The sequence below is a fragment of the Callithrix jacchus genome, chromosome 16 (genome assembly GCF_049354715.1).
Source record: "Callithrix jacchus isolate 240 chromosome 16, calJac240_pri, whole genome shotgun sequence".
Classification (NCBI taxonomy): Eukaryota; Metazoa; Chordata; class Mammalia; order Primates; family Cebidae; genus Callithrix; species Callithrix jacchus.
The window spans coordinates 55,184,659-55,211,818 of NC_133517.1; the positions used below are offsets into that span (position 1 = coordinate 55,184,659).

Here is a 27,160-nt window from a genome sequence, read left to right on the forward strand (position 1 = left end):
GGCTGGGGCAGGATGGAGGGGCAGAGGGAGGGGCCGGAGCAAGGAGAAACATCCAGAAGTCAGGGCAGGGCCTTGGCCAGGAGGACACAGAGGAGGGCTGTGGGGAGGCTGCTGGGAGAGGCGGCAGGGAGGAAGACAGCGTTGGTGGGGCGGCCTTCTTAGTCCTGGCACCAGGTCCTTCCATAGTGTGGGCTCAGCTCATCCTACAGCATTGCTGTTAAGGCCATTTCATGGAGCAGGGACACGGAGGCTAGGGAACGTGCCAGGGGCCACCCAGGCAGTATCCTCTTTGCCCCTGCTGCTCATTTGAGGGGTGAGGGAGGTCAGCGCCCCCTCTCTGCCCTGCAGCCTCTGTCTGGCCCTGGGGCCTGGTTTCTCTTCCCCATCCTTCCCAAGCCAGTGCACCAGCCCTTAAAGAGGGGTCCGTATGTGGCTGCTGTAAGGCTGTCGTTCATGGTTGCCCTCGGCGTCCCAGCCCCTCCAGCTCTTCTGTCGTCCCTCCCACTCATTCTTCACTTCTCTCTCATTCTTTCAACAAATGGTGTGGAGCTCCTCCTGCCCTGCTGCCCGATGCTGGGTCCTAGGAGCTGCGGCCTCAGTGAGCACGCCCAGGGCTCATCCTGGGTCTGTCGTGTGGCAGAGCTGCCGGGGCTCAGGCTCCCATGGTGGGTCCTTCAGTCTGATCTCTCCCTTGAGGTCAGATCCTTTGTTCAGATCCTGTGCCCATCCCGTGCTTCCAGTGAGGTGGCTTCTCAAGGTTACTTTACTGCCTGCCAGGTAGTGCTGAGAATCCACCCCTTCTCCTGCAGCCTTGTCTCCGTGGGTGATGCAACCCTGTGCTCCCACTTGCTGAGACCAGGGTCGCCTCACGTTTCCTGGAAAGGGCCAGACTGTAAATGTGTTGATGTTCTCCGGCTCTGGAGTGTGTGTTGTGGTGTGCAGCTCCGCCCCAGGGTACAAAAGCAGCCCATACACAACTCATGGATGAATGGGCGTGGCTGCGTGCCAGTGGAGGTTTGCTGCAGATGCCGGCAGAGCGCCTGTGGGCTGTTGTTTGCCAACCCTCGGCTTAGGCTAAAAACTTTGTATTCATACTCTTTTTATTTTAGAGTTGGGGTTTAGCTCACATATGGTGAGAGACACATATCTTAAGTATACAGCCTGACAAATGGTTATCGGTGTGTCCACCCCAGAACCACCACCTTGAACCAGAAACAGAGTGTCTCCAACACCCACAGGGCACCTCTCCAGCCCGGGACCTCCTTGCAGGGGTGACTGAGTCTAGTAGCTGTCATCGTTAGTGAGTGTGGCCTGGTTGTTTCGTGATGTCAGGCTTATTGAAGTGTAATGTATATACAGTAAAATTGACTCTTTTAAGTGTGCGATGAATTTTGATAAATTTATACAGTTGTGCAGCACCATCACCATCAAGGTAGAGGACATTCTGCCACCCAGACTGTCTTCTCCGGCCCCCTCACAGTCCATCCCCACTCCCACTCCTAGACCCTGGCAGCTGCTGACCTCACTTTGGTTCCTGCAGGATTTTTTTTTCCTTTCATGGAAGCGTTTGTGTATTTGGTATGACCTGTTTAAATGTTTGATCGAATTTACTCCGAAGCCTCAAGGCCTGGAGTTTTTGTTAATGGAAAGTTTTTAACTACCAGTTCGATGTATTTAATAGATACCAGACTGTTCAGCTTTGTGTCCTTCAAGGAATTTGTTAATTTCATCTATGTTGTTGAATTTATGGGCATAAAGCTGTTAGTAATGCTCCCTCGTTATTCTTTGAACGTCTGTAGGATCTGTAGTGGTGTTCTGCTGTGCCTGTGAGAAACAACTTTTTCAGCTGAAAGTGGAGTGTGTTTATGCAGTTCCTTTTGCTTGAGTCTGACAGTTCCAGTCAAAATGCTGGTTTCCAGAGGTACTGAGGTCAGCAGCGTTTGAAGATGTCACTCCATCGTCTTCTGGCTTGTGTGGTTTCCGAGGGAAAGTCAGCTGTGATTCTTTTCTTCATTTCTTCGCATGCAATTTGCATTCTTTCTCTGGCAGCTTCAAAAGCTTTTAATCTTTGGTTTTCATCAGGTTGAGTATGATATTTCTCTGTGTTTTTCTATCTTCTTTTTTATTTAGTATTTCTTTTGCTTAGTGTCCTCTGAGCTGGGTTTTGTTGTTGCTGTTGTTTTTGAGACAGGATCTCACTCTGTCACCCAGGCTGGAGTGTGGTGGTGCTTGGCTCACTGTAATCTCAAACTTTTGGGATCAAGTGATCCTCCCACCTCAGCCTGCCGAGTAGCTGGGCACATGTCATTGTGCCCAACAAATTTTTAAATTCATTTTTTTGTAGAGATGGAGTCTCACTTTGCTGCCCAGTGCAGTCTTGAACTTCTGGCCTCAAGTGATCTTCCTGCCTTGGCCTTCCAAAGTGCTGGGTTTACAGGTATGAGCCACTGTGCCTGGCCACTCTGAGCTTTTTGGGTCTGTGGGATGCTACTGTCTTAGTTTGTTCAGGCTGCTATAGCAATACCATAGGCAACAGATGTGTTTCTCACAGTTCTGAAGGCTGTAAGGTCAGCAGATTCAGTGTCCTGTGATGGCCTGTGTCCTGGTTCATACGTGGAGCTGTCTATCTGTGTCCTCACATGCTGGAAGGGAGAAGGGTCTTCCTGGGGTCTTATTTATAAGGGCACAGATCCAATGAGAGCTTGCCCTCCATGATCTCATCACCTCCTAAAGGACCCACCTCCTAACATTGTCATGTTGGGGGTTAGGATTCCAACCTTGGAAGACACATTCCTTCTAGAACAAATGCTTTATTCTTTCTGGAAAATTCTCTGCCATTGCTCTCTCCCTCTTCACCTTCTGGGATTCCAGTTAAGCATTTGCTAGAATGTTTGATCGCGTCTGATTGGTGCTTGCCTTTTGTTTTCCTTTCTCACTTCTCTCTGTTTGGGCGGCTGCAGCTTCTCTGGCTTTTCCCTCCTGGTGATGTTGAACTGTGGACAAGCTGTTGGCCTTCTCCATTCCCGCCTGGTGTTTCTAATGTCGCGCTTCCCTGCGACTGTCGGTCAGTTTCCATTTCTCTGCTGAGCTTCCCGCTGCCTGTGAATTTTGTCCATCTTTTCTGCCCGGCCTTTCACATGTAGGTCATTTGCTTTGCGTTCCCTGGTGCTCTGGCTTCTCCTGAGGCTGGCTCTGCTGATTGTCTTCTTACTTCATGGTGGTTTGCGCTTTCTGACGTTCTTGTGTGTACTTTTTGATGGATTTGATTGATTTTGACTTCAGACTGAAATAAGTAATATTTATGCTGAGAAATTGGCATGCCCCTGATGCTAGGCCATTTTCATGGGGGTTGAGTCCACCTGGTCACAGGGCGGCCTGGCTTCGGGTTTTGTTGCTGCTGTTGTACCCACAGTGTAGGACCCAGCTGCAGACTCCTCTGCAGTTACTTTGTGTTTAGGGTGGGGTGGGCATTCCCGCCCTACCCCGCGGTGCTGTGCCCACGCTGTGGATACAGAGGCGGTCTCTCCCCACATTCTTGCCCCCCCTGCAGCGGTAGGTTCATCTCCTAGCTGTTGGGAGCCTGGGAGCAGGTGGGGTTGTCCCGTTGCAGCCTCAGCCTCAGGCAGGCCTGGTCTGGGGAGTGAGTGGGGCTTTTGCAGTGACCCTTCCCTCTCCCTGCAGCAGTCAAACTCTGCTTGAATCTTCTGCTCGTCTTTAGAGGAGAGTGTTTTCTGCCTCTCCTGCACTCCTGCAGTGGGCCCAGGAAGGTGTCCTGCCCTTTTTCCAGGGACATAGTTTATTTTTTTTTAATGCAGTTTCACTCTGTTGCCCAGGCTGGAATGCATAGCACAGTGTCGGGTCACTGTGACCTCCACCTCCCAAGTCCCAGCGATTCTCTTGCCCCAGCTTTCCGAGTAGCTGGGATTACAGACATGTGCCATCACACCTGGCTAATTTTTGTATTTTAGTAGAGACAGAGTTTCACCATGTTTGCCAGGCTGCTCTTGAACTCCTGAACTCAGGTGATCCACCTGCCTTGGCCTCCCAAAGTGCTGGGATTACAGGCGTCAGCTGCCACGCTCTGCCATAAAGTGTTCACAGCGTGGGCACAGCACTGCAGGGTAGGGTGGGAACACCCACTGTGGGTGTTCACAGATGGCCTGGGGCCACAGGGCTCAGCCCTTGCTGCTGTTCACCCATAGCCTTGACCTTTTATTCCTCAGGGGAGAGGGGATTCCTGCCTTTGAGCTGCAGGGCCGCCCACCTGTGTGCTGGCACCTGCGCCCCAGGGGTCCTGCCTTATCCTGGGCTAGGCTTTCTCTTGAGCTGCTGATGGGTCCACGGAGAGAGGCTTGTGAGTGGATGTGGCTATAGGTGGCTTAATTCTTCTTGCCTGCCTGTGTGGCCCCAGGTCTCCCGTCCTTGCTCTGCTATGGAAGCCACTGCTCCATCCTCTCTCCCGAGACTGTTTTTCTTAGGTTTCAGGCTATTCTGTGGCCCTGATGCTTCAGGTGTTGGATGAGTCCAAGTTCTGTAGCCTTTTCTCATTGTTTGGTTAGGGTGGCACTCCTTCCAGCTTCCTCCGTCACAGGCAGAAGGGGAACTCTCCGAGCCAGCGTAAACTGCCTAGTTATGAGTCAGCTAGAACACTCTTTTCATACGTTTAAGCACCAGTTTTACATCCTGTGTGTCAGTTTTCTGTTTGTGTCTTTTGCCTGTTTCGAGCTCTGTATGTTAAGGGTGATTCTAACCGTTTGTCTCTGGTGTGTGTTGCCCACGTTTTCTCTCTGCTTGCCTGTTGTCTTCTGCTTTGCTTAGGGTGGTTTTTTTTTTTTTCTGTGCAGAAGTTTAGAGTATCTTGATTTTGAGTCCTACTTGGGAAGTTTTTCCCTACATAGAGGTTAAAGGGGAATTCTTTTTTTGCACTTGCTTTTATTGTTTTATCTATTTGACATTGACTGCCGTGATCCATTTGGAGTGTATTCTTTTTCTTATGTGAGGTATGAACCCATTTTTTCCCCAAATGGCTAAGCAGATGTCTCAGCATGTTAATAAAAAAGTCCTTTGATTTGAGATACCGCATTCACCATATACTAAATTTCCACATGTACGTGGGTCTATTTTTAGAATTTCTTTCTTATCCATTGGCCTATTTATATTTTCATGCGCAGTTTTAATTATAGAGGCTTTCTAGCATTTTTATGATAGCGATGTCATTCACGTATCCTAAAGTTCACCCTTTTAAAGTGTACAATTCAGTGAATTTTAGTCTATTTGCAGTGTTGTACATTCATTACTATCAAATGCCAGAATATTTTCATCACCATGAAAAGAAAGCCCACATATATTAGCAGTCACTCCCCAGGCCCCCTTGCCCCACCTCACACCCATCTGTCTGCTTTCTGTTTCTGCGGATCTGCGTCTCGTGGACCGTGTGTAAGTGGAATCACACGTGTGGTCTTTTGTGTCTGGCTTCTTTCACCCAGCACGATGCTTTCAGGATCTGTCCCTGTTGTAATGTGCGTGTATCTGGACTTCATTCTCCAGGACTTTAAAGTCTGCAAGGGCGAGCCCTTTTTATTGAGTGTTTTCCCAGTTCTTCTTATGTCTTTGTTTTCCCATACGAACTGCCCTGCCAAGTTGTCTAGCTCCATAAAAACGCGTGTTGGTATTTTTATTGCGACAGGGAAGCTGACATCTTTATGAGACAGTCATCCCATTCAAGAACAAGGGAAATCTTTCTATTTGATGAGTTCTAGTTTTGTGAACTTTAACATACTTTAAAGTCCCCTTGCAGAGACTTTTCCCATTTCATGTTAAATTTATTCCTCGGTATTCTATATTCTTTGTTGCTTTGTAAATGGTTTTTTTCCTACCACGATAACCTCAGATTGGTTTCTGTATATGTGAAGGCTATGGATTTCTGTGTGTTAATTTTATATCCTGATTCTTTACCAAGTCTTTTGTTGTTCAGATTTTTTTTTCTTTTTTTGAGACGGAGTTTCGCTCTTGTTATCCAGGCTGGAGTGCAGTGGTGCGATCTCGGCTCACCGCAACCTCCGCCTCCTGGGTTCAGGCAATTCTCCTGCCTCAGCCTCCTGAGTAGCTGGGATTACAGGCACGTGCCACTGTGCCCAGCTAATTTTTATATTTTCAGTAGAGACGGGGTTTCACCATTTTGACCAGGATGGTCTCGATCTCTTGACCTCGTGATCCACCTGCCTCAGCCTCCCAAAGTGCTGGGATTACAGGTGTGAGCCACCGCGCCCGGCCCAGTTGTTCAGATTTTAACATTGTTTTGCTAGGGTTTTCCAAGTATACTGTTATATCATTTACAAGGAGAGGGAGTTTTGTTTCATTTCTGCTTTTTTTTATTTAAATGTCTTGCTGATCTCCTGTTTAACTGCGCTGGCTGACAGCATTGGAACAGTGGAGAGCAGGACTAAGGGCAGCCGGCACCATTGTTTCCTTCGGGCTCCTTGTGCTTTTTTGTTATTAAATAAGATTCTCGTTTAAGATGAAAGGTTCTTTGTTTTATCCCTCTGAGACGGCCTCTTGTGTCTTCGTCAGGAGTGAGTGTTGAACTCTGTTGATGCTGTTTTGCATCTGCAGAGAAGCTCACCGGCTTCTCCCCTCAGGTCAGTGTGGTGCACTGATGACTCTGATGAGTCTCCTCGTGTTGAGCTAGCCTTGCATTCCTGGGACAAGCAAGCAGAGGGGTTTTGGATGTTATCCATTAGTGTTTTATTTAGTGTTTTTGCATCAGTATTTATAACATATTCATTTATAAGCTTTTCATTTTCTCGTTTTTAGGGGAGGTTTATTAGGTTTTGGTGGCATGGTTATACATGCCTAATAAAAGCAATCAAATGTCCAGTGCCCTGGGACAGTTGGTGGCACCTTGGAAATGTTCGGCCACATTCCTCTGCAAAACCATGAGTCGCTGCAGCCGCACGGTCTTGATCGCTGCTGTCCGTGAATGTGGTGGTCCTCTCACTCGTTTACATGTTCTTAGTTTCTCTTAGTAATTTTTGCAGTTTTCTGTGCTTGCACCTTTTAAAATTTATTCCTATGATTACAAAATAAAATTTCCTGTGAGTTTTTATTTTATGTTTAATGTAGAACTTTGGGGCATAATTTTAGATTTGAGAAAAGTTGCCAGATTAACAGGAAGACTTGTGTATATTTTGCCCAAATTTCCCGAATGTTAATGTCTCCCTCATTTGGTTTCTTCTTTCGTTCCCTCTCTGTCTCTGTCTCTCTCTGTCTCTCTCTCTCTGCCTCTCTGTGTGTGTGTGTGCGTGCACGCGCGCACACGTGCATATGTGGTTTTTCTCAGGACTGCTTGGTAGTGAGTTGCAGACGTGATGCTCCTTGATCCCCTTAATACACAATGTGCATAGCTGAAGCACAGTGATCAAGATCGGGGCGCTGATGCGGATACAGGAGTCTTGTCTGTTCTAAAGGGTGTGTTTCTGTTCTGGGACAGACCTTGTGAGCTGTGTTCTTTTTAGAACAATGTCCCTGTTAGTAGCATGAAATTCCAGGTCATGTGCTTGTCTCTTTAGCCTCCTTTTCTTTAGAATGGCGCCGCAGCCTGTCTGTCTCTGATGACACTGACGTTTTTGAAGGTTGCTGGTGAGTTCTTCTCCTTGGTTTGGGTGTTTCTGAGGTTTCTCAGTCATCCACTTTGGGCAGGAGGACCACAGAAGTAATGTTGTGCTTCTTCTCTGTGTCTTGTCAGGGGGTACGTGGCGCTGGTTTGTCCCGGTGCTGGCGATGCTGGCTGAGCTCGTTTGACTAAGACGATGCCTACCAGCCTTCTCTTATGTAAAGTTATTTGCTTACATTTTCAATTTAAAAGCATCTCAGGAAAGATCCTTTGAGATTATGTAAATATCCTGTTATTCATCAAACTTTTACCCACTAGCCTTAACATCTGCTGGATATTCTTACTGGCATGAATGATTGTCATGATGGTCGCTGGTTCCACCATTCCTTCCGCAGTTATCAGCTGGCTTTCTACTCTAAATAAGAGCCCTTGTTGTTTTCTTGTTCTTGTTTTTTTTTTTTTTAATTTATTCATCTATAACAGTGTGGGCTCATGGATTTTTATTTTATTCAGTGAGTTATACAATTCTTATCATAATTTATTTTCAGACTCAGATTGTCTGGATTTGGCCAGGGCCAGCCTTTGCAAGCTGGTCCTTGTGTCGTTCTGAGGTACCCCCACCTTTGTTCGAGCACTTCCTCTTTTGCAGGACAGCAGCCTCCGTGCTCCAGACACTCATCTTTCACTTTCCGGGCTGTAGCCCTGGAATCAGCCATTTCTCTAAGGCATCTTAACATCTCTTACTCAGTTCAGCGAAACCTGGTGTTTAGGAGGCAAGAGCTCTGTGCTGGGCGTGCCCAGTGCTGTGGGGTGTGTAGTGTCTCCGCCCTCTCAGTGGACAGAGCTAGGGAGTAGCTGTCTATCATGTCCACACTCAGCTCTGTAGATGAGTGTGCCTGTGTGATTATATATACCCACACACATCTATATCTGTATTTCTCTGTGCATCTTAAAATCTATGAATTCACGCTGACTCCTCCAAGTTCTAATCGAGTACCACTGCTTGGTGAGTGAGTGCAGGAGTGCTTAGCGTGGGGGGTGGGATGGTGAGGACGTGCTTGTCTTCCTCTGCAGCTCATGGTACAGCAGGGAGACTGCCGTGAGGGCAGAGCTGAAACCTTAGTGCCGGTGCAGGGAAAGTGTCGAGGGGGGAGCTGGGGCAGGGGAAGGCATTGCAGCTATGGGGAGCCAGCTTCCTTATTGTAGATCTGCTCTGTCCCTGTGACCTTGATAAATGATTTCCCCTCCTTGGTTTTGTTTTCTCATTTTAAAAATTGGGGTTTCAAGTAGATGAGAGAATTCCTGGTACAGGTGACTCTTCTTCCTCACCGGGAGCTGTGTTGCCTGTCATCCTCCATCGTGCCCTTTGACCCCTGGACAGGTCCTGCCCATCTCCATGTGAGACTGCGGTCTTGCAAGCAGCTGTGAAGACACAGGGCACCGTCTGCCAGGCAGCCCCGTCTCGCATGAGGGCATGGTCTTTGCCCTGAGATCTCTGGGTCAGTTGGCTTCAGAGCACCCTGAGTACATTTATGGGCAGATGCCGTTTTGGTGGATTCTGTGGGCAGGGGGCATCAGTTGCAGCTTGAAGGCTCCTCTGGGGACTGGCACGTGGTGTGCCTGGCCCTTGGGGTGAGTGGCAGCCTGAGTAGCTCAGTATTCCCTGGCAACACCGTCTTCAGGCTGTGTTTCCTTGTTCCTGCAGGGACCAGTGGAACAAGAGGCCACCTTGAAGGGACTCTGTGGCAGATGCTGTTTGGGGGCTGGTGAGAATCTGGGGTTGGTCTAGGGAATGGGTGCAGCTGAGCCAGGCTCATGGGGCTGGGGAGGGGCATGAGGCCCCTGTGCACCCTGAATGGGGCTTTAACCCCCACCTCTTCTCCATCTCCTCCCTGGTTCCCACTGAAAGGGCCAGGTCTCCCCAGGCCACCTCCACCCGTGATGGATCTGTACAACATTTTCTTACAGAGGGTGGGCCAACAGCCTCTGCACTGAGCTGGAGGAATGAGGAGCAGGACCCAGAGGCTCCCCACCTTCTTACCAGGCCCCACTGTTTCCTCTGGGTGGTGTGGTCTTGGGCTGGCTCTCCCTGCAGGGCCAGCCCTGGCAGATACAGGGAGCTGCGGGCCCTTACGCAGTCACAGGGGAGATGGCAAAGTCTTCTTCCTTGCGGGTGGCTTGGAGGCTGGCCTCTTTGAGCACAGCGTGGTGGCTGTGGGCTTCTGGGGGACCAGGAACCCTTCCAGATGTGTGTGTGTTACAGTGAGGCCAGGGACCAGAGGGTCCAGGGACTTGGAAGTGGGGCTTTGAGCTCCTGCCTGGGACCTAAGGCCACATATTTCATCTCACTGGTCTTCATCCCACCCTCTGAGGTTTCCCTTCGTGGTCCCATTTTACAGATGAGGAAACAGATTCAAGGGCCAGGACTTGCTGGGACACAGCAGGCCAGCGGTTGAGCTGGGACTTTGCTGGGTCTTCTGCTCCTTGGCTAGGACTGTGTTGGGTTGTGAATGTCTGAAGCTCATGGAAATCCAGTCACCATTGTGTTAAGAGGTGGGACCCGTGAGAGGGGACTGGCTCATGGTCACTGCCCTATCTGGGGTGGGCTCCTGATGAGAGGACAGGCAGGGCCCCCACTTGCTCTCTGCCTCTCGGACTTGTGTGCTCTTCCGCCGGAGGCCCTCGCCACCCACAGCGTCCTCCATCTTGGACTTCTTGGCCCCCAGAGCCATGAGCCAAGGAAGTCTCTTCTTTATAAACTCCCCTGTTTGTGGAGTTCCATTACAGCAGCAGAAAGGGGACTCAGGCTGTGTTCTCTGCGGTACACCAAATTCTTTGAGGGATTATCCAGAGAAGTCTAAAGAGGCCGAGAGTGTCCAGGGTAGGGAGGTTACCCACTGTTGTCAACATGGGTCTGTTGAGGGCGCATAAGGGAGTCGGCTAATTCAGGGTGAGGACAGCTCCAGCAGCAAACCCTGAGGCCACACCTCCGAGGGGTCCTGGCTCTGTCTCTTCTCACCTGGGAGTGGGATGTCAGACAGGCGCTGACTCTTCCTGGGACTGCCCCTTCCCGTACTGCTTTTGATTCCTGCCTGCGGAAAGGCTGTGGTGGAAGCTGGGCACCCAGCGGGGACACTGCAGTGTGGGCCCCTGCAGAGGTTCCTGTGGGCATGCTCTGCACAGCAAGCCCTCCTGCTGCAGCCGGTGGGGCACCTCGTCCTCACTCACTTTCTCTTGAGCTTTGCAGTTTCATTTTGCCATAGAAAATGGTTTTTCCCAAAGGGCAGGCTTTGGGGAGCAGATATTTGCGTTGTGGGGTGCAGCCTGTCTCTCCTGTGCTGGGGCATGGCTGAGGTCTCTCAGTGGTCTGCCGCTGGCAGTGGGGCTGGCTGCTGATCTGGGCCTCTGCTCCCTGTTTGCGGTGCCCCCGACCCGGTTGAGAACTGACAGTTTCCTCTGTCTTTTCCAGCCAGCGGTGGAGCTGGCCTGAGGCTTAGTTAGGGAATGTGAAAGCAGCACGCAGCCACTGTGCAAGGGCAAGCCCGAGCCTCCGCTTCCCGAGCAGGTTCAGCCCCACCCCCATCACTGCATTCTTACCGGAGGACAGGGGAGGCTGCGGCTGCAGAAGAGCCCACTCATGAGTAGCCCACCTGGGGCCAGAGCCTGCCCCAGGACTCACTCCCCTGCACTGGGTCCGCAGGTGGGTACCATGAAGGCTGCAGGTTGCCTGTGCCCTCACCCCTGGTCCAGGTGTGGGCCCTGGGCTGCTCTGTGCCCTGGCTCCCGGGACATAGCGCCGCTTCCTGCCGCCACTTCTGGGGCTGTGTGTCCCTGTGGGCGGCTGAGCCCTGGGTCACCCGAGGAGCCCATCCCTGCATCTGTGTCCTCCAGCCCGAGCAGCCAGGGGCCTCCTGTGCCCTCACTGACTGGGTGCGTCCAGCCACGTGAGTCATTTCCTCCCCCACGGAGCGAATGTGGTGCCGCATTCCTGTCCTTCCCCATCTGGAGCTCAGAGTCCCTGAGAGCAGGTCAGGCCTGTCCAGAGCTGCTGTGTCCCCACCACGGTGCCTGGGTCAGAGGTCACAGAATGCGTGTCCGAAGCTGAGGGAGGGGCTGCTGTCTGTTTGCAGGTGAGGAAACCATGGGTGGCAGAGCTGATGTGCCCTGTGTGTGGCCCACACCTGTGAGCGACCACTCTCTATCCAGGCTGAGGGGCTGGGGCTGTTCTGGGCACCCAGCCTGGGGACTCTGTTCCGATCTGCCTGGTTGTTCTCTGCCTGTGTGGGGCCCAGCCCCCTGCCTCAGAGGCCCTGTTTGGGAGCCTGACTGAATGGCTTGAGACTCATGCACTGGCCCCACAGCCCAGGAGTTGGGACTGGGAGCCCGGCAGGCAGTTGGTGTGGCCTGCTGCCTGGCCTCCCCTTGTCCTGGGCCTGGGCGCTTTGTCCTGGGGGCAGGCTGAGTTGCCGGGGTGGTGGTGCGCCTGATTGAGGTGGGCGTTCCCTGGCACCCCCACTTCCCCTGGCGCCCTGCAAACAGGATCTGGGCAGTGCAAGGACAGACAGCTCCCTTCAGGCAGGCAGGGGCCAGGGGCCCTGGGAAAAGCCGGCGCCAGCCTGAGGGGCACGAGGCCGGAGGGGCTGTGGCTGGCCTTGGTGGGCGCGGAAGCAGCTCGGTAGGAAGCCTCCTCGGGAGCCAGCAGGTCATTGTCCCTGACCTCCGTCTGGCCTCATTCAGGCAGCCCTGGGACTTGGGCCATTCTTGGGCAAAACAGCCTGTCAGCTTCTGCCCACCCCTCCGGCCTGGCCTGGCTGCCAGCTTCCTCCCAACTGGGCCTTGAATGGCTTCTGTGGCCCTCGTCCAGTCCCCGAGGCTCATCTGGCTCAGCCATTGCTCTCTCTGTCCTTGCCACGTTCCTCTGAGGGGCTCCATGTCATCCCCTCCCTGCCGTGCCCCTGGCTACCCAGTCCTCCCTCCTGAGGGAGATCTGTGGGGATCGCTCCCGTGTGAGGCCACTAGGAAATGGGCCTCGCCATACGGTGAGCTTGAGGCCAGACACAGATCCCCGGTTGGGGGAGTCGAGCTGAGGGAAAGCAGGAACTGAGAGAGGGACTACGTTATTCTAAATAATTAACAGATATTACTTTATGGATATGAGGGCTTGGGAGGCATGGTGTCCACTTTCAGTTCCTTATGGTTTATTGCTTCATTGTGTTCATTTTGGATCCTTGCTACAGTAGTTGTAAAATATTAACTTCAGTATTTACAATTGTTAAGTATTTACTGGGCGTAACTTACTTACCTTGTGACTCAACTTCAGTATTTACAGTTGTTAAGTATTTACTGGGCGTAACTTACTTACCTTGTGACTCAACTTCAGTATTTACAGTTGTTAAGTATTTACTGGGCGTACTGATGATATTGATAATCAGCATCACCTACTTCCCCCTTGACCTTTTAAATCAGTGTCTTTTCCTTTTACTAGTTCCCCAGAATTGTTTTGTTTCTTTTGTTATTTGAGAAATGCTTTGATCTGATGTAAACAACATTAAGCAGAAAAGGATATAATGGAACCTACTGCACAAATAAAATTGCTGCTTGGACATAGCCCATCCAGTCCTCCAGACCCCGCTCTTTTCTTTCTCCTTTTTTTCCCGTGCACGCTCTCTTCCAGGTTTGGGACCCTCTCGCTGGACGAGATTCCCAGGCTCACATTCAGTTCACAACACCCTCCTCAGAGCGCTGGCCCTGGCTGGGTTGCCCTGCCCATGTGCACTCCCTGATGCTGGCCTGCCTTCTCCTGGAGGCCTCGGGGGCATCCCCGTGTCCTGAACTCAGCAGAGCACTTGGTTGGGAAGGGCTGGCTCCCTCTGTGTGCTCAGGCCTTTGAGGCTGCACCCCACAGTGCCCACTGCCTTTCTGGCTCCTGTGCCACGGCCCGTCCCTGCCTTCAGCTCACTTCGGGGGGATTCTTGTGGTGTTCAGATGAAGTCCCACTGAGTAAGCCAGCATGCCTGGGTGCTGACTTGTCCTCCTGGCAGGGCAGCCGTGCCAGCTGTGGTTGGCAGTGTGCTGCTGGGACAGGAGTGGCATGCTGCGCCCAGGGGGTCTGATGCCTTCTGGGGTGTTCCATACCCAGCACTGATGGCTGGCTGACCCCAGACTTTAGTATCCTCCTCTTGTATGGGGTTATAACCCCTGCCTCACTGTGTCGGGACAATCAGCACTGTTTACACAGGTGAGGCCCCTGGCCAGGCCTGCCAAGCAGGTGCAGGTGAGGCAGGTGGTCTCTGGGTGGCCTGGAGCAAGTCACTTTCTCTTTTGGGGATTTCCCCAGCTCCCCTAAGAACAGAACGCATGAGAGCACCTCCTCATGGACTTGTGTGGCATCCAGCGATGCCAGCAATGCCGAGCTCCCAAGGACATTGGCTCAGCACCTGGACTTCTTGTTCTTTGCCCCCTCAGTGAAGGGGTGGACCGATCCTGTGGGGATCCTTGGCTGGGGGCAGGAGACAGGGTTTCTGATTTGGCCTGCTGGGACATGCTGCGTCAGGGCAGGGCTGGGGTGATGACGCACTGGGCTGGGCCAGCACTGGGTAAGGACGGCTCCAGCAGGTGTGCAGCCTCCCCCAGGATGGGAACAGGTAGGTGTCTACATCTTACGGTGCATGGTGCTTCTTGGTCTGGCGTGTGGTCAGCATCAGGCTCAGAGGTCAGGTGTGGGCAGGAAGGTCAGGATGGGAGCCCCGGCTGGCCTGGTGGGACGGCTGGGTTGAGAAGTGTGGTGTGAACTGGCTGCAGGGTGGAGGAGCAGGAGCAGCATGGGGGAAGCCGAGGCACAGCCTGGGCGAAGGCAAGGAGGTGGGAGGCAGCCTGGGTGCACCAGGCAGTGCCCCCAGAGAGCAAGGGCATGGGACCGGGGTGCAGCAAGAGCTGAGGCCAGGGCAGGACAGGGCCGGGCATGCAGAGACCTTGGGTGCTGGTGTGGGCACGGGGCCACGGTGGCTGGGGCAGGCCGGGGGTTGAGTTGAACACTGGAGGGAAGTGGAAACGTGGGGCACCTGGGGGATTGGGGTTGGTACAGCTCAGTGCCCCGTGGCCCCGAGTGGTCTTCCAGCCATGGGAGGGTTGCACCCACTGGATTCCAGGTGTCCCCAGGGGCCCAGAGTGGCTGGTGGGTGGGGCCGTGAGTAGGCAGAAGATGTGCACTGCCATTTCGTGTTCCCAGATCAGCCTCCTCTGCCTGCGGTGACATGGTGGCGGGCAGGTTGGCCTTCCTCTCTGAATCTGCTGAACAAACAGAGGTGTGTCATGCTCCTGCGTGTGGTGAAATGAGATTGCCAGTCTGCTCAGGTAGTCTCTTTGGTGGCTGTGGGGCCGCTCATGAATCTTCACTCTCCTCCGTGTGCCCAGCCAGAGCAGAGGGGAGTTGGGCAACCTTCCTGTCCTCCCAGGGGCCCTAGCTCTGTTTCAGCTGAGCTCTTTCAGACTTGAATACCTTCCCTCCTCCCGTGAGTGATCCTGCCTCTCCTGGGCCCTCGTCAAGCTTCCTGTGCTCCCTGTCCTGAAACCCTGAGACCCCACTGCCCCCTGCAGTGACTTCCCTGGCCTCTGGCTAACATCACCCCAGCTTGCCCCATGTCCCGTGTTGTCTGCGGGGCCCTCTTCTCTTTGCATGGTGGCTCCTCTCCCTGGGTGGTCTCATCCTCACGACTGTTCCTGCACAGTGGACTCACCTTCTGCATCCAGCCCTACCTCCAGGGCTTTGGGTGTCTGCCTGCCTATGGGAGGCCCTCTGGGCTCATCCCTGTACATGGCTCCCCTCACTTTCTGATCCGAGGAAGTCAGAACACTGTCTGCTTGCCTTCTGCGCCAGAACTTGGGACTTGTCCTTGATTCTGTCTGGGTTCCGTGCCAGACCCTCCCTTCCTCCCCATGTCCTGGCTTCTGCTGCCGCCTGCTCACTGCCCTGCCAGCCCCTCACGTGCCCCCAGCAGCCTGCTCTCTATCCTGAAGCAGAGGGAGCCCCCCCAAACACAAGTCTCGTCAGGCCTGGCTGACCCCATCAGTGCCACACCGTCATTTTAGGGGATGGCAAGCAGTGCCCTGTGCTCAGGGTCCCTTGAGCCACTTCCCTGGGACTGGTGGACCCCCGACGTGGGGTTCCAGTGCCCCTCCCAAGTTCTCTGAAAACCTCTGCAGGAGCCCTCGCCCCGGACAGTTAGTGCTGGCTCCTCCATGGAAGTTCATGTCCTGTGGCCAGAACAGGCCTGCCTGCTGGCACAGTGGCACTGGAGCATGAGGGGTGTGTCTGTAGAACTGGGCTGTGTCCAGCATCAGCTGTACCTCCCTGGGCCACATGGGACAAAGGTAGGTGCCACCGCCCAGGGATTTGAGGAGAGCCCTGGGTGCCCACCTGGCTCTTGTCTGCTGAAGGCACAACCCGCTGGCAGCCCTCCTCATGGTTTCCAGACACGTCTTTCTAGGTGTTGTTTCATTGCAGTTTTACAAATGCAGCTTTAATACTTTAAAATTATTCATGCATGTAGTTTAGAGAGTGAGTTAAATGAGTTGTGCAAAGTTAATGAAGAAAAACAGTCATCCCCAGCCACCCTCCATCCCCCTCCCCAGAGTCAACAGTGTCTGCATCTCCTAGTAGATTCTTTTGATATGAAACTCTTCTTGAAATAATAGGCTGTTGTGAACTGAGCGCGAGCCCGGGAATCTCGTCCAGCGAGAGGGTCCCAAACCTGGAAGAGAGCGTGCGCCGGAAAAAAGGAGATAGAAAAGGCGAGGTCTGGAGGGCTACATGCGCTATGCTCATGCAGCAATTTTATTTTTGCAATATGTTTCATTATATACTTTTCTGAAGTTAAAGTTATTTACACCAGATCAACGTACTTAAGTTACAGTAAGCAAGTTACACCCCCTAAGTTACGCCCAGTAAGTAAGTAGGTTACGCCCAGTAAGTAGGTTACTTCCAGTAAGTAGGTTACCCCCAGTAGGTCAAGGTAAGTAAGTTACAGTCACGCCCAGTAAGTTATGATAAGTTACAGTTACACCCAGTAAGTTACGGTAAGTTGCCAAGTGTAAATACTTAATATTTTACAATGAAGGTAACAAGGGTCCAAAATGAACACAATCAAGCAATAAACCATAAGGAACTGAAAGTGGTCACAATGCCTCCCAAGTCCTCATATCCATAAAGTAATGTCTGTTAATTATTTAGAAGAACATAGTCCCTCTCTCGGTTCCTGCTTTCCCTCAGCTTGACTCCCCCAACCGGGGATCTGTGTCCGGGCTCAAGCTCACCGTATGGCGAGGCCCATTTCCCAGGGGCCTCACATGTGAGCGATCCCCACAGGTCTCCCTTAATAGTCCTGTATTGCTTCTGGAGTTTTTAAATGTTTAGACATTGTTTTTTGACTTGCAAGGTGAGGATTCAAGTCTCTGCATACACAGGTACCTGCTCTCTCACAGGTACCCACAAGCACACACACCCACGCAGGCACACACCCCCCACATATGTACACACATTCATGCACACACACCCAGCAGTGCACACACGCACACATAGGCACACAAACATGCATGCACATGAATACATGTACACGTATACATGCATGTGTGCACGCACACACATGTACACGCTCACACACACATGCACACACATGTATGCATACATACACACATACACACACATTTATGCCCTCGTGTACACATGTACACACGTATGTATACACATGTATATGCACACGTACACACACATATGTCCACACATGTATGCACACACACATGCACACACTTCCTGCTTCCCCCCTTCTGGTGTAGCTACAGGGTTGTCACACTCTCACGGAGAGTAGGGCTTTCCTAATTAGAGCTGTGTGTGCTGCTGGGATCAGCCTAGTCATCGGAAACCAGGGTGGTTTTCCGTCTCTGCCCAACCTTTTGTTTTCCCTGGAATTTGTGACTGCCTTTGTTTGCCTGATGTTTTTTGTGCTTCTCAGGAGCCTAGCTGAAGCTTTCCTCTAGCTCTCCCAGTCTCACGCTCCTTCACATTAGCGGTTCAGCCTTCATCTTCTTGAAGTCTCTCTAGAACGTTCTGCCTGGGCCTTGTCAGTAGGTTGCCCTCCTTGCCTGGACACAGCTTTTGCCCTGGGTGCCCTCCAGCTTCCTCTGGTTGCAGGCAGTCCAGGCCTTCCTCCCTCCTCAGATGGTTCCTGGTTTTTGGCAGAGCTCACCCCCGAGAAAACATGCATGGAGGGGCGGTCTGGGGGCCCCTTGGCCTTCACACCGGTTCTCCCCCCAGCACTGGAGGTGTAGGGATTTCCCGGTCACCGTGGGTTCTAATGCTGGATGTCGGGCTTGGTTTCCTGCCCAGGTGCCCTGAGGTCTCATGGGGCATGAGGAGCCCCTAGCCAGTTGGAATGAGCTCCAGCTTGGGATTGGTGTGAAAGCTGTTCCTGCTGAGTCTGTTCCCCTGGCTCTCCTGCCCTTTCTGGAATTCCCTCACTTGGACGGAGAGGCGCCTGCGCAGGGCTGGTCACTTCCTCTGCCTGCCCCCGCCCCCGCATGTCATCGTGCTCTGGTTTTTGGAGACCCCTGCTCGGCCTGCCCCTTCTCTGGAGCCCTTTGCTGCTGCTCCCCATGTTGGCTTCTTGTTGCGCCTCTGTATTATCTGAAAGCGCCTTTCTTGGCATCCTGTTCCTGTCCTGGGGCTGTTAATGCAGCCTTTGTTATCTGGGCTTGTTCCTTTGAGGGCAGTAAAGAGAACAGGGGTGTAGGAACCAGATGCCTGGGTCTGAAACCTTCTCCACCACTTACCAGCTGGGTGGCCTTGGGCAAGTGACCTCACCTCTCTGTGCCTCAGTTTCCTCAGCTTCAGGGTAAAGATCATCGTGGCCCCAGTTAGAGGCTTGTGGGGATGAGCTGTGCGCAGAGTGAAGTGGCTTTGTGGGTCGGCACGCGCCAGGCTTGTAGGAAGCGCTGGCTGCTGTGCTGTTACCTGTCTGTTTCTGCCATGGTGTGTTTCCCCTTTGTGTCTTGGGTTGTCTTCCACATCTGAACTTTTCCCCGTTGAGACCCCAGCACGTGTGTGGAGCTCTCTGCTATGGGGTTGAGCCCTGCCTCTCACTCGGGGGTCCTGCAATCCCAACCACCCCCCCGAGCCTGCTCTCCCCCAGGCCAGCAGACATCTCCCACCTCCTGTCTTCCACTGAGACCCAATCTCCTGCCCACCTCCCCATTCCAGGCAGTGTAGAGAGAGGGGAGGGAGGCCCGTGGGTGTCTGGGCAGGTGCCTGGGATGTGAGGCCTGAGACCCGTGGAGAGGGGGGCTGAGGACCCTCTGCTGCTGCTGCCTTCCTGCATGAGGCTGGATGTCTTCCTGTGCCCCGAGCAGAACTTGGTCTGCGCCAGCAGCAGGTGTGAGCCTGGCCATACTGCTGGACCTGCCCGGAGGGTGCTGAGACTGTAGGGCAGCATTGCATCCCTCGGAGGGGTTTTGTTTTGGAAAATGTGGTCATCATTGACAAAAATGTCATCTGTGTTCACAGGAATGGCTTAGTTATTTCAAAACGAATTCTATTTTCAGAAGGCTCCGTTTGAGTTTCTAATGCGGTGGATGTTGGCAGGTGCAGTCTGCAGCAATCAGAGCTGTTTGGGTCCCAGACTGTTCTGAGCGGGGCAGTGGGGCCCACTGGGTCGATGGTGTGCTGGTGCTGCCCTGCTCTGGGGGACTGGATGGGACAGGCAGGCGTCTTGCCGGGAGGGAACGTGGGGCCACACGCCTCCCGCAGCCCCAGGGACTTGGGCTGCACTCAGTGGGCGCAAGGCTCACTTTGCTCTTAAACCTGCCTTCCCGTTTCAGGTGTTTTTGTGGGTGGAGTCCTTGCCACCCACAGTGTTTAGAACCGAGTGTGGTCTGGCTGGTGGGCTCCGTAGTGACAGCATTAGGGTATAGGCCAGTCAGAAGCTGTCCGCACAGGGACCCTGCACACAGGGAGGACCTGCTGGCAGTGTCTGAGCAGGAGCACTTCCTTCTGTCCTCTGGTCACTTGCTCTGAGTCCCTGGAGCTGCAGCCTGTGGAAGAGAGCTTTGGGCAGGATGCCCAGCTCCCCAGGCCAAGGATAGCCAGTGCCACGCCCAGGATGGCGCCAGTGCCATGACTTATGTGTTGGGTGCTTACTGTTCGCCAGTCCTAATGTCTGTCCAGTCACCTCTCACAGCCGCCTGAGATGCGGGTCCGCTTCTTCCCCTGCTTCACAGATGAGGCCCCATGGCTTGTGCCCAGCTGCGCAGGTTGGATTCAGCCAAGGCAGAGCCACCCGGGTCTGACCCAGCCCCACTACCGTGGGGTGCGGCTCAGGATAACGGAGCTGGAGATGCTGGCTGGCTGCGTGAGTGCCATGTTCTCAGCCTGATCTGGGCCTGGCTCACATGCAGTGGATGCCATCCTGCCTGCCTGTCGGGGCACAGTGGGGGCCCAGTGCTCCTAGAAGCCAGCTGGGAGGCTGGCAGGGGGGTGGTTGGTTTTTAAGAGCCCACCAGAGGGCTCACCTTGCTAGGGGGTCCCTGTTGGGAGGGGCTGGGGCACGCCTTCTTCAGGTTGTGTTTCTGTGTTCCTGTAGGGACCAGTGGACCAAGAGGTCACCTTGAAGGGGCTCTGTGGGGGCTCCTGTTAGGGGGCTGGTGAGAAACCTAAGGATTGTGTAGCCTAGGGAGTGTGTGCAGTGGAGCCAGGCTCCTGGGGCTGGGGAGGGTGGGAGGCCGCTGTGTGATTGGAGGCCCTGAATTGGAGCTTTAATCCCTGTCTCTTCTCCCTGTCCCCCTGGTTTTCCTGTTTCCTCCAGCTTGGTGCGGAGGCTGCTGGCCCTGGCGTCTGTAAGAAGATGTCATACGGATCCATTGCTGGCGGAGGTGGCCTGGGGAGCCGTGGCCCTGTCGGGGGACCCTCAAGACAAGGCTATCAGCCCCTAGGTAATCATGGTAGCTGGCAGTGGGGATGGGGGGTGATGGCAGTTGGTAGGGTCCTCACTGTGTCATGCCGATAGCTGTAACCAGTTCTGTTCTTTTGAGAAAAGTTGCCTTTGTCCTAAGATGGGGAGTGATTGCCAGGCTCAGGCGATTCAGGCCCCTGGAGAGGAGCAGGAGGAGTTTGTGCCCCACCTGCAAGCAGACCTGGGTGTCCCAGTTGATGCCTGGCATGGAGCTGGTGCTCAGAGCACCAGGCTTCTGGTGGGTGGAGAATGGCCAAGGGGAGGGAAGACTCACCTGACCTTCCTCATGGTGGTGTGGGACAGGCATTCTGTGCAGAGGGGGAAACTGAGGCCCCGGGGCTGCTAACATCACCCCAGGGCTGTGTAGCTGGTGCAGGGTGGAGCTGGCATCTGTTTGCAGGTATTTCAGAGCACTGAGCCCCGTTCTTCCCCTTCACCTCGTCCACCGCGGCCCTGCAGACTGGCCCCTTTGACCATCATGGCGCCCGAATGCCACGGTTGCCCCGCTCTCCCCTCTGCCGTCAGTATGGCTCACAGATCTGGCCCTTCAAGAGAGCAGGCCCATGCGTTGATGCCTGGGTCAGGGCGGCCGCCATGAGGGCTGTCTGGGTGCGGGAAGAGGACTGCGTCGGGGCTCAAGCCCTTTGCTTACCTCTCCTCCCAGGGCCGGGCCTCAGGCTCAGCCAGCTGTGCAGCAGGGTCTTCCTCCACCTGGGGCGCTTCTCTGCTGGGCTGTGAGTGTCCTCCCTGGAAATTCTGCTTGGCTCTTGGCTAAGGCTGGTCCCCAGGGCAGCCTGTTCAGGGAATGAGGCTGGGTGAGGGGCCCTCCCTGGCTCCTTGGCGACCCTCAGGGCTCTGGGTTTGTCTTTCCACCAGCCCTGCAGAGAGGGAGCAGCCTGTGCTCAGGAGGGCTGCTGGTGCCTGCCTCAGCCTTGCTGGGATAGGAGGGAAGCCAGGGGGACATGGGTGCAGATGGCCTTTGGTGACATCACCAAGAGCCCTCTCCTCATCTTGCCATCATCACTTAGCGCCTCGCAGGCCAGGTCCTCCAGGATGCCCACATCCTTCCTGCCCCCGGGAGTGCCACCCCGGCCTGGACTCCTCCTGCCACTGCCTCCCTTTTCTCCTTCCTGCCTGGACCATTGATCCACTGTCTGCTGTGTGCCAGTAGGTATTCTAGGGGTCAGGTGGGAGGCAGAGAGACAAGTGAGTCCCATGCCCTTAGGGGGTCCGTGTTCTGACTGGGATGGTTCTGAGATCCTCTTTCTTGTGTGTTAGGGAGGAAATGACCCAGGTTCTTGGACTGCTGGCCCAGAGCAGTGGGCTCCTTGAACTAAGGAGGTGAGGGAGGGCCCTTGAGGAGGGCGTGCTTAGTGGAGAGTAGAGGAGGACCTTGGAGGAGGCAGGTCTGGGATGAATGAGAGGGTCCTGGGAGATGGGCTGGTGTGGATGGAGGTTCCTTCCATGGGCCAAGGGAGCCTGCGGCACCTTAGGCAGGGCACTGTGTCAGCTGCTTGATCTTTTATGTTTAAAAATGTGTTCCGAGGCATGCTAGGGAGACACGAGACTTCGTGTGTGTTCGTGCACGTGTGCGTGTGTGCACATGTTTGTGTGTGTTCGCGTCTGCGCGCGCGCGTGTGTTCATGTGTGTGCGCACGTGTTCATGGTTCACACGTGTGCGTGGGGTGCGGATATGGGTTTGGACCCCACAGTTTTGAGATGGTGAGCCTGACCCACAGGGTCCTGCTCCTCCCCCGCCTCTTTCCTCCTTGCCCTGAAGTGTCACATTTGCTGTTTCTTGGTCATTTTCTTGTGCGTCTGAATGTCCCTGTGAGCCGCGTGCTGCTGAGCCGTGCAGGTTTCACTTCCCTGGGCTCGGGCGACGTGCGTTGCTCTGCGGCGTGCTGCTTTTCCGTGCCGTGTTGTGAGCGCCTCCACATTGTGCATGGCTGTGGCTCCTTTGATTCCTGCGCTGTGTCGTGTCGGTGGTTCTGTGAGCACCCCGTGGTGTCTGCGCCTGTTCCGGGTCTCAGGGACACTGAGGCTGGCTCCCATGTTGTCTCTCACAGCCTGTGCCCGTGGCCAGGGCCTCCGCAGGCCATGGGGTGGCGTTCCTGGGCCAGACCACCTGCAGCTGAGTCCATGCGGGCCCCGTCAGAGCCCTTCTCTCCCACATGCTTGTCAGCACCAGGGGGTGTTGGACAGCGACGTCTTGCTGAACTGGTGGGTGTGGCTTGTCCTCTGGTTGGAAGGGGTGTTTCTCTGATGATGAGTGGTGTGGGTCACCTTTTCATGTTTACTGGGCGTTGGGTCTTCCTGCCAGTGAGCACTTTGTCTGTTTTTCCCTTGGGTTTGTCTTGTGCTTATGGTTTGCGGAGTTCCCGCCTGTGTTCTGGAGAGGAAAGCCTCGTAAGGTGGGTTTAGACAGCCCAACCCAGGCCGGGCCGGCTTCCTCTGGGATGTGTGCTGCGAAGCAGAAGTTCCTAGCCGGGATGGCCTTGGGTTTATCCATCTCTCCCTCAGGGCTCGCACTTTCTATCACAAGATGGTAATGCTGTCATCTTTCACTTCTCGCTAAAGATTGAACAATTTGCTTTTTATGTTTAATTGACCTTTGATTTTTGTTTATGGTGTGAGGTGGGATGAGGGTGGAGAGGAAGCTCTAAAGTTGTTTTTCTCTGTTTGAAGAACAAATTGTGTGAACTGTTTATTCCTCCTTTCTTCTGCAGACCTATAGTGACAGCTCTGTGGTGGTTAAAGTTCCCATTTGGGTTCTCTGGTCAAGCCTGCTATTCCTGTGCCTAAATCCACCTTAATTTCTATAGCTTTTCTATAATTCTCAGTATTTTTTAGAATGAATTACCCCTCTTTTCTTCTACAGAAGTGTGTTGGGTGTGTTTGACCGTTTGGTGTTGAGCATAAGGTTTAGGATGACCTGTCGCGCGCTGGAGTTTGGGGTCGCCTGGCGTCGCCTGCGTCTGCGTGGGAGAAGTGACTTCTTTATCGTTCTGAGCCTTCCAGTCCGTGAACAAGCACCGATGTCTGTATATTTATGAAGTTTTCTTCAACATCTTTCAGTGAAGTCTTATAACTTTCTCTATGAAGATCTTACATATCTTTGCTTAAATTCATTTCAACAGAGTAAAAGGTTTTTCCCCTGCTGTTGTAAGTGGTACCATTCTGAATATGACGTTTTCCAATGTTTCTTCCTGGTGTGTGCGCACAATTGGCTTTTTTAGTTCAGTCGTTGTGGAAGACAGTGTGGCGATTCCTCAAGGATCTAGAACTAGAAATACCATTTGACCCAGCAATCCCATTCCTGGGTGTATGTCCAAAGGGTTATAAATCATTCTGTTGTAAAGACACATGTACACGTGTGTTTATTGTGGCACCTTTCACAATAGCAAAGACTTGGAACGAACACAAAAGCCCATCAGTGATAGACTGGATAAAGAAAATGTGGCACGTATACGCCATGGAATACTATACAGCCATAAAAAAGGATGAGTTCATGTCCTTTGTGGGAACATGAATGAAGCTGGAAATCATTCTAGTGAACTAACACAAGAACAGAAACCCAAACACCGCATGCTCCCACTCATAAGTAGGAGCTGAACAATGAGAGCACATGGATACAGGGAGGGGAACATCACACACTGGGGCCTGTGGGGTTGGGGTGGGGTCTGTAGGTGGGATAGCATTAGGAGAAATACTTAATAAAGAAAATGTGGCACATATACACCATGAAATACTATGCAGCCATAAAAACAATGAGTTCATGTCCTTTTTTATGGGGGACATGGGTGAAGCTAGAAGCCACCATTCTTGGCAAACTGACACAAGAACAGAAAACCAAATACCACATGTTCTCACTCATAAGTGGGTGTTGAACAATGAGAACATGTGGACACAGGGAGGGGATCATCATACACCAGGGTCTGTTGGTGGGTGGGGGACTAGAGGAGGGATAGCAGGGGGGTGAGAGGCTGGGGAGGGATAGCATTAGGAGAAATACCTAATGTAGGTGACGGGGTGACAGAAGCAGCAAACCACCGTGGCACGTGTGTATCTATGTAACAAACCTGCATGATCTGCACATGGACCCCAGAACTTACAGTATAATAATAATAAAAAAGAAATTCCAGACATTTTATTTAATTTTTGAGTGTTTTATGTTTTAATTTTCTAAATATAGAAACTTTTAAACACACCACAGTAGGCTCAGTCACGTCCCAGCCCCTGGTGTCCCTTGGCTCCTGCCAGCTGCTCGTGGCCAGTCTGGCCACATGTGTGCCCACGCTGCTCCCCCGCCATGTCATTCTGGAGTAAATCCCAGATAGCAGGTCATCTCATCTGGTGATATTTCAGCGTGTCTCTGAAAGAGAAGGGCTCCTTTTATGCATGACCAGATTTCCACCGCGGCAGCGCGTTTTGATCACTGTGCCTGCTCTGCAGGGAAGTGGCTGCCGGCCTCTGGGAGTATCTGTTTCAGAGATGCTGTTTAACACGGAGCCTCCTGAGACCACGTGCTGCGGTTGAGCTATGCTCTTCCTCGGAGAGACACCATGCTGCTATTGGCCTGTGCTCCTCCCGAGGCTGACCCGTGCTCCTCCCGAGGCTGACCCGTGCTCCTCCCGTGGCTGACCCCTGCTCCTCCCGAGGCTGACCCGTGCTCCTCCTGTGACTGACCCGTGCTCCTCCCATGGCTGACCCCTGCTTCTCCCAAGGCTGACCGGTGCCCCTCCCGTGACTGACCTATGTTCCTCCTTCAGCTGATCCGTGCCCCTCCTGTGGCTGACTTATGCTCCTCCCGTGGCAGACCCATGCTCCTCCTGCGGCGGACCCATGCTCCTCCCGAGGCTGACCCCTGCTCCTCCCGAGGCTGACCTGTGCTCCTCCCGTGACTGACCCATGTTCCTCCTTCAGCTGATCCATGCCCCTTCTGTGGCTGATCCCTGCTCCTCCTGTGGCTGACTTGTGCTCCTCCCGTGGCGGACCCATGCTCCTCCTGCGGCTGACCTCTGCTCCTCCTGAGGCTGACCTGTGCCCCTCCCGAGGCTGACCCGTGCCCCTCCTTCGGCTGACCCGTGCCCCCCCCGTGGCTGACCTGTGCCCCCGCTGTGGCTGACCCGTGCTCCTCTGTGGCTGACCCATGCCCCTCCTGAGGCTGACCCATGCCCCTCCTGTGACTGACCCGTGCCCCTCCTGTGGCTGACCTGTGCTCCTCCTGTGGCTGATCTGTGCTCCTCCTGAGGCTGACCCGTGCTCCTCCTTGGAGTGTGTCTTTGTCTCTGGGTTCCCTCTATCTCTTCATTTCCTTCCAAGTGTATTTGTTAAGAAACCAGGCTTTTCCTGTGTGGTGTAGTGATTTTTGTGTACTGGTGTGTGTTGCTGAACTTTTTAAATTAATTGTAATGATTTGTCCGTGGAATCTTTTGAGCTTTCTCTGTAGCTGGTGGTGTCTGTGTGTAATGACAGAGTTTTTGCTCCTTTTCCAATGCTCTTACCTGTTGTCTCTCTTCCTGACTGGAGCCCCTCCTGCAGTGCTGAGTGGAGATGGTGGTTCATTCGTGTTGAGTTTGTGGAAGAACTGGATTATGTATTTCTCGAATGTTTCTGGATTTTGCTGTAAAACTCTGCGGCTCTAGTGTTTTCCTTTGTGGAAAGATTTTCTGACTACCAGTTAATTCCTCTAGTTGTGAAATGTTATTCAAGCTTTCTGTTTCTTCTTGGGTCAGTTTTGTTAAGTTATATTTTTCTGGAAATTTGACTGTTTTATCTAAATGTTCAACTTACCGAAATGAAATTGTACACAATAGCCTTTCACTGTCAGTTGTGACACTGGGGCACTCTCATGTGATGGTGAAGATGCAGATGCATAAGCCTGCCTGCCCCGGTCCCAGTCCTGCCTGCCCTGCCTGCCCTGGTCCCTGCTCTATCTGCCCTGTCCGCCCATCCTGCCTGTCTTGGTCTCAGCCCTCCCTGCCCTGCTGCTCATGAGCTTTGCAAGGTCAGGGTCAGGTCATACACATGGATGGATGCCTCAACACCCGTGAAGCACGGGCAGGGCTGCCGGCGGCTGGTGGGGGCTGCTGCTTCTCTCACAGTGACGGCGTCTGAACCACGTCCGTTTCTCATTCCTGATATCCTGTGTTTATGCCTTCTCTGTTTTCGTTACAGTCAGTATAGACAGAGACCAGCAGTAGTGCAGGTCTCTACAGAGATGCAGCCCCTGGCTTTCCGGGCCCCTCCTGTGAGTGCCGGTTTTAAATTGTGAGTGGCTCCTGGCTTTCCGGGCCCCTCCTGTGCATGCCGGTTTTAAATTGTGAGTGGCTCCTGGCTTTCCGGGCCCCTCCTGTGCATGCCGGTTTTAAATTGTGAGTGGCTCCTGGCTTTCCGGGCCCCTCCTGTGAGTGCCGGTTTTAAATTGGGATTGATTTCTGTTCCCAGTTTCATCATTTCCTCCTTTCTTTGAGTTGGTGCTGTTTTATTTTCTGACTCCCAGATGGAATGTTTACCATATTCATATTTAACATTAAATTTTATTAAT

At 53.3% G+C, this 27,160-nt stretch overlaps 1 protein-coding gene across 1 annotated transcript in view; it reads left to right on the plus strand.

The window, feature by feature from the left end:
* Positions 1–27,160, plus strand: part of TSNARE1 (t-SNARE domain containing 1) — a 130,905-nt gene that overhangs the window by 32,491 nt on the left and 71,254 nt on the right. The window contains 1 exon segment of the mRNA XM_078353028.1: positions 20,464–20,590. Within this exon segment, the coding sequence (XP_078209154.1) occupies positions 20,464–20,590 (127 nt within the window).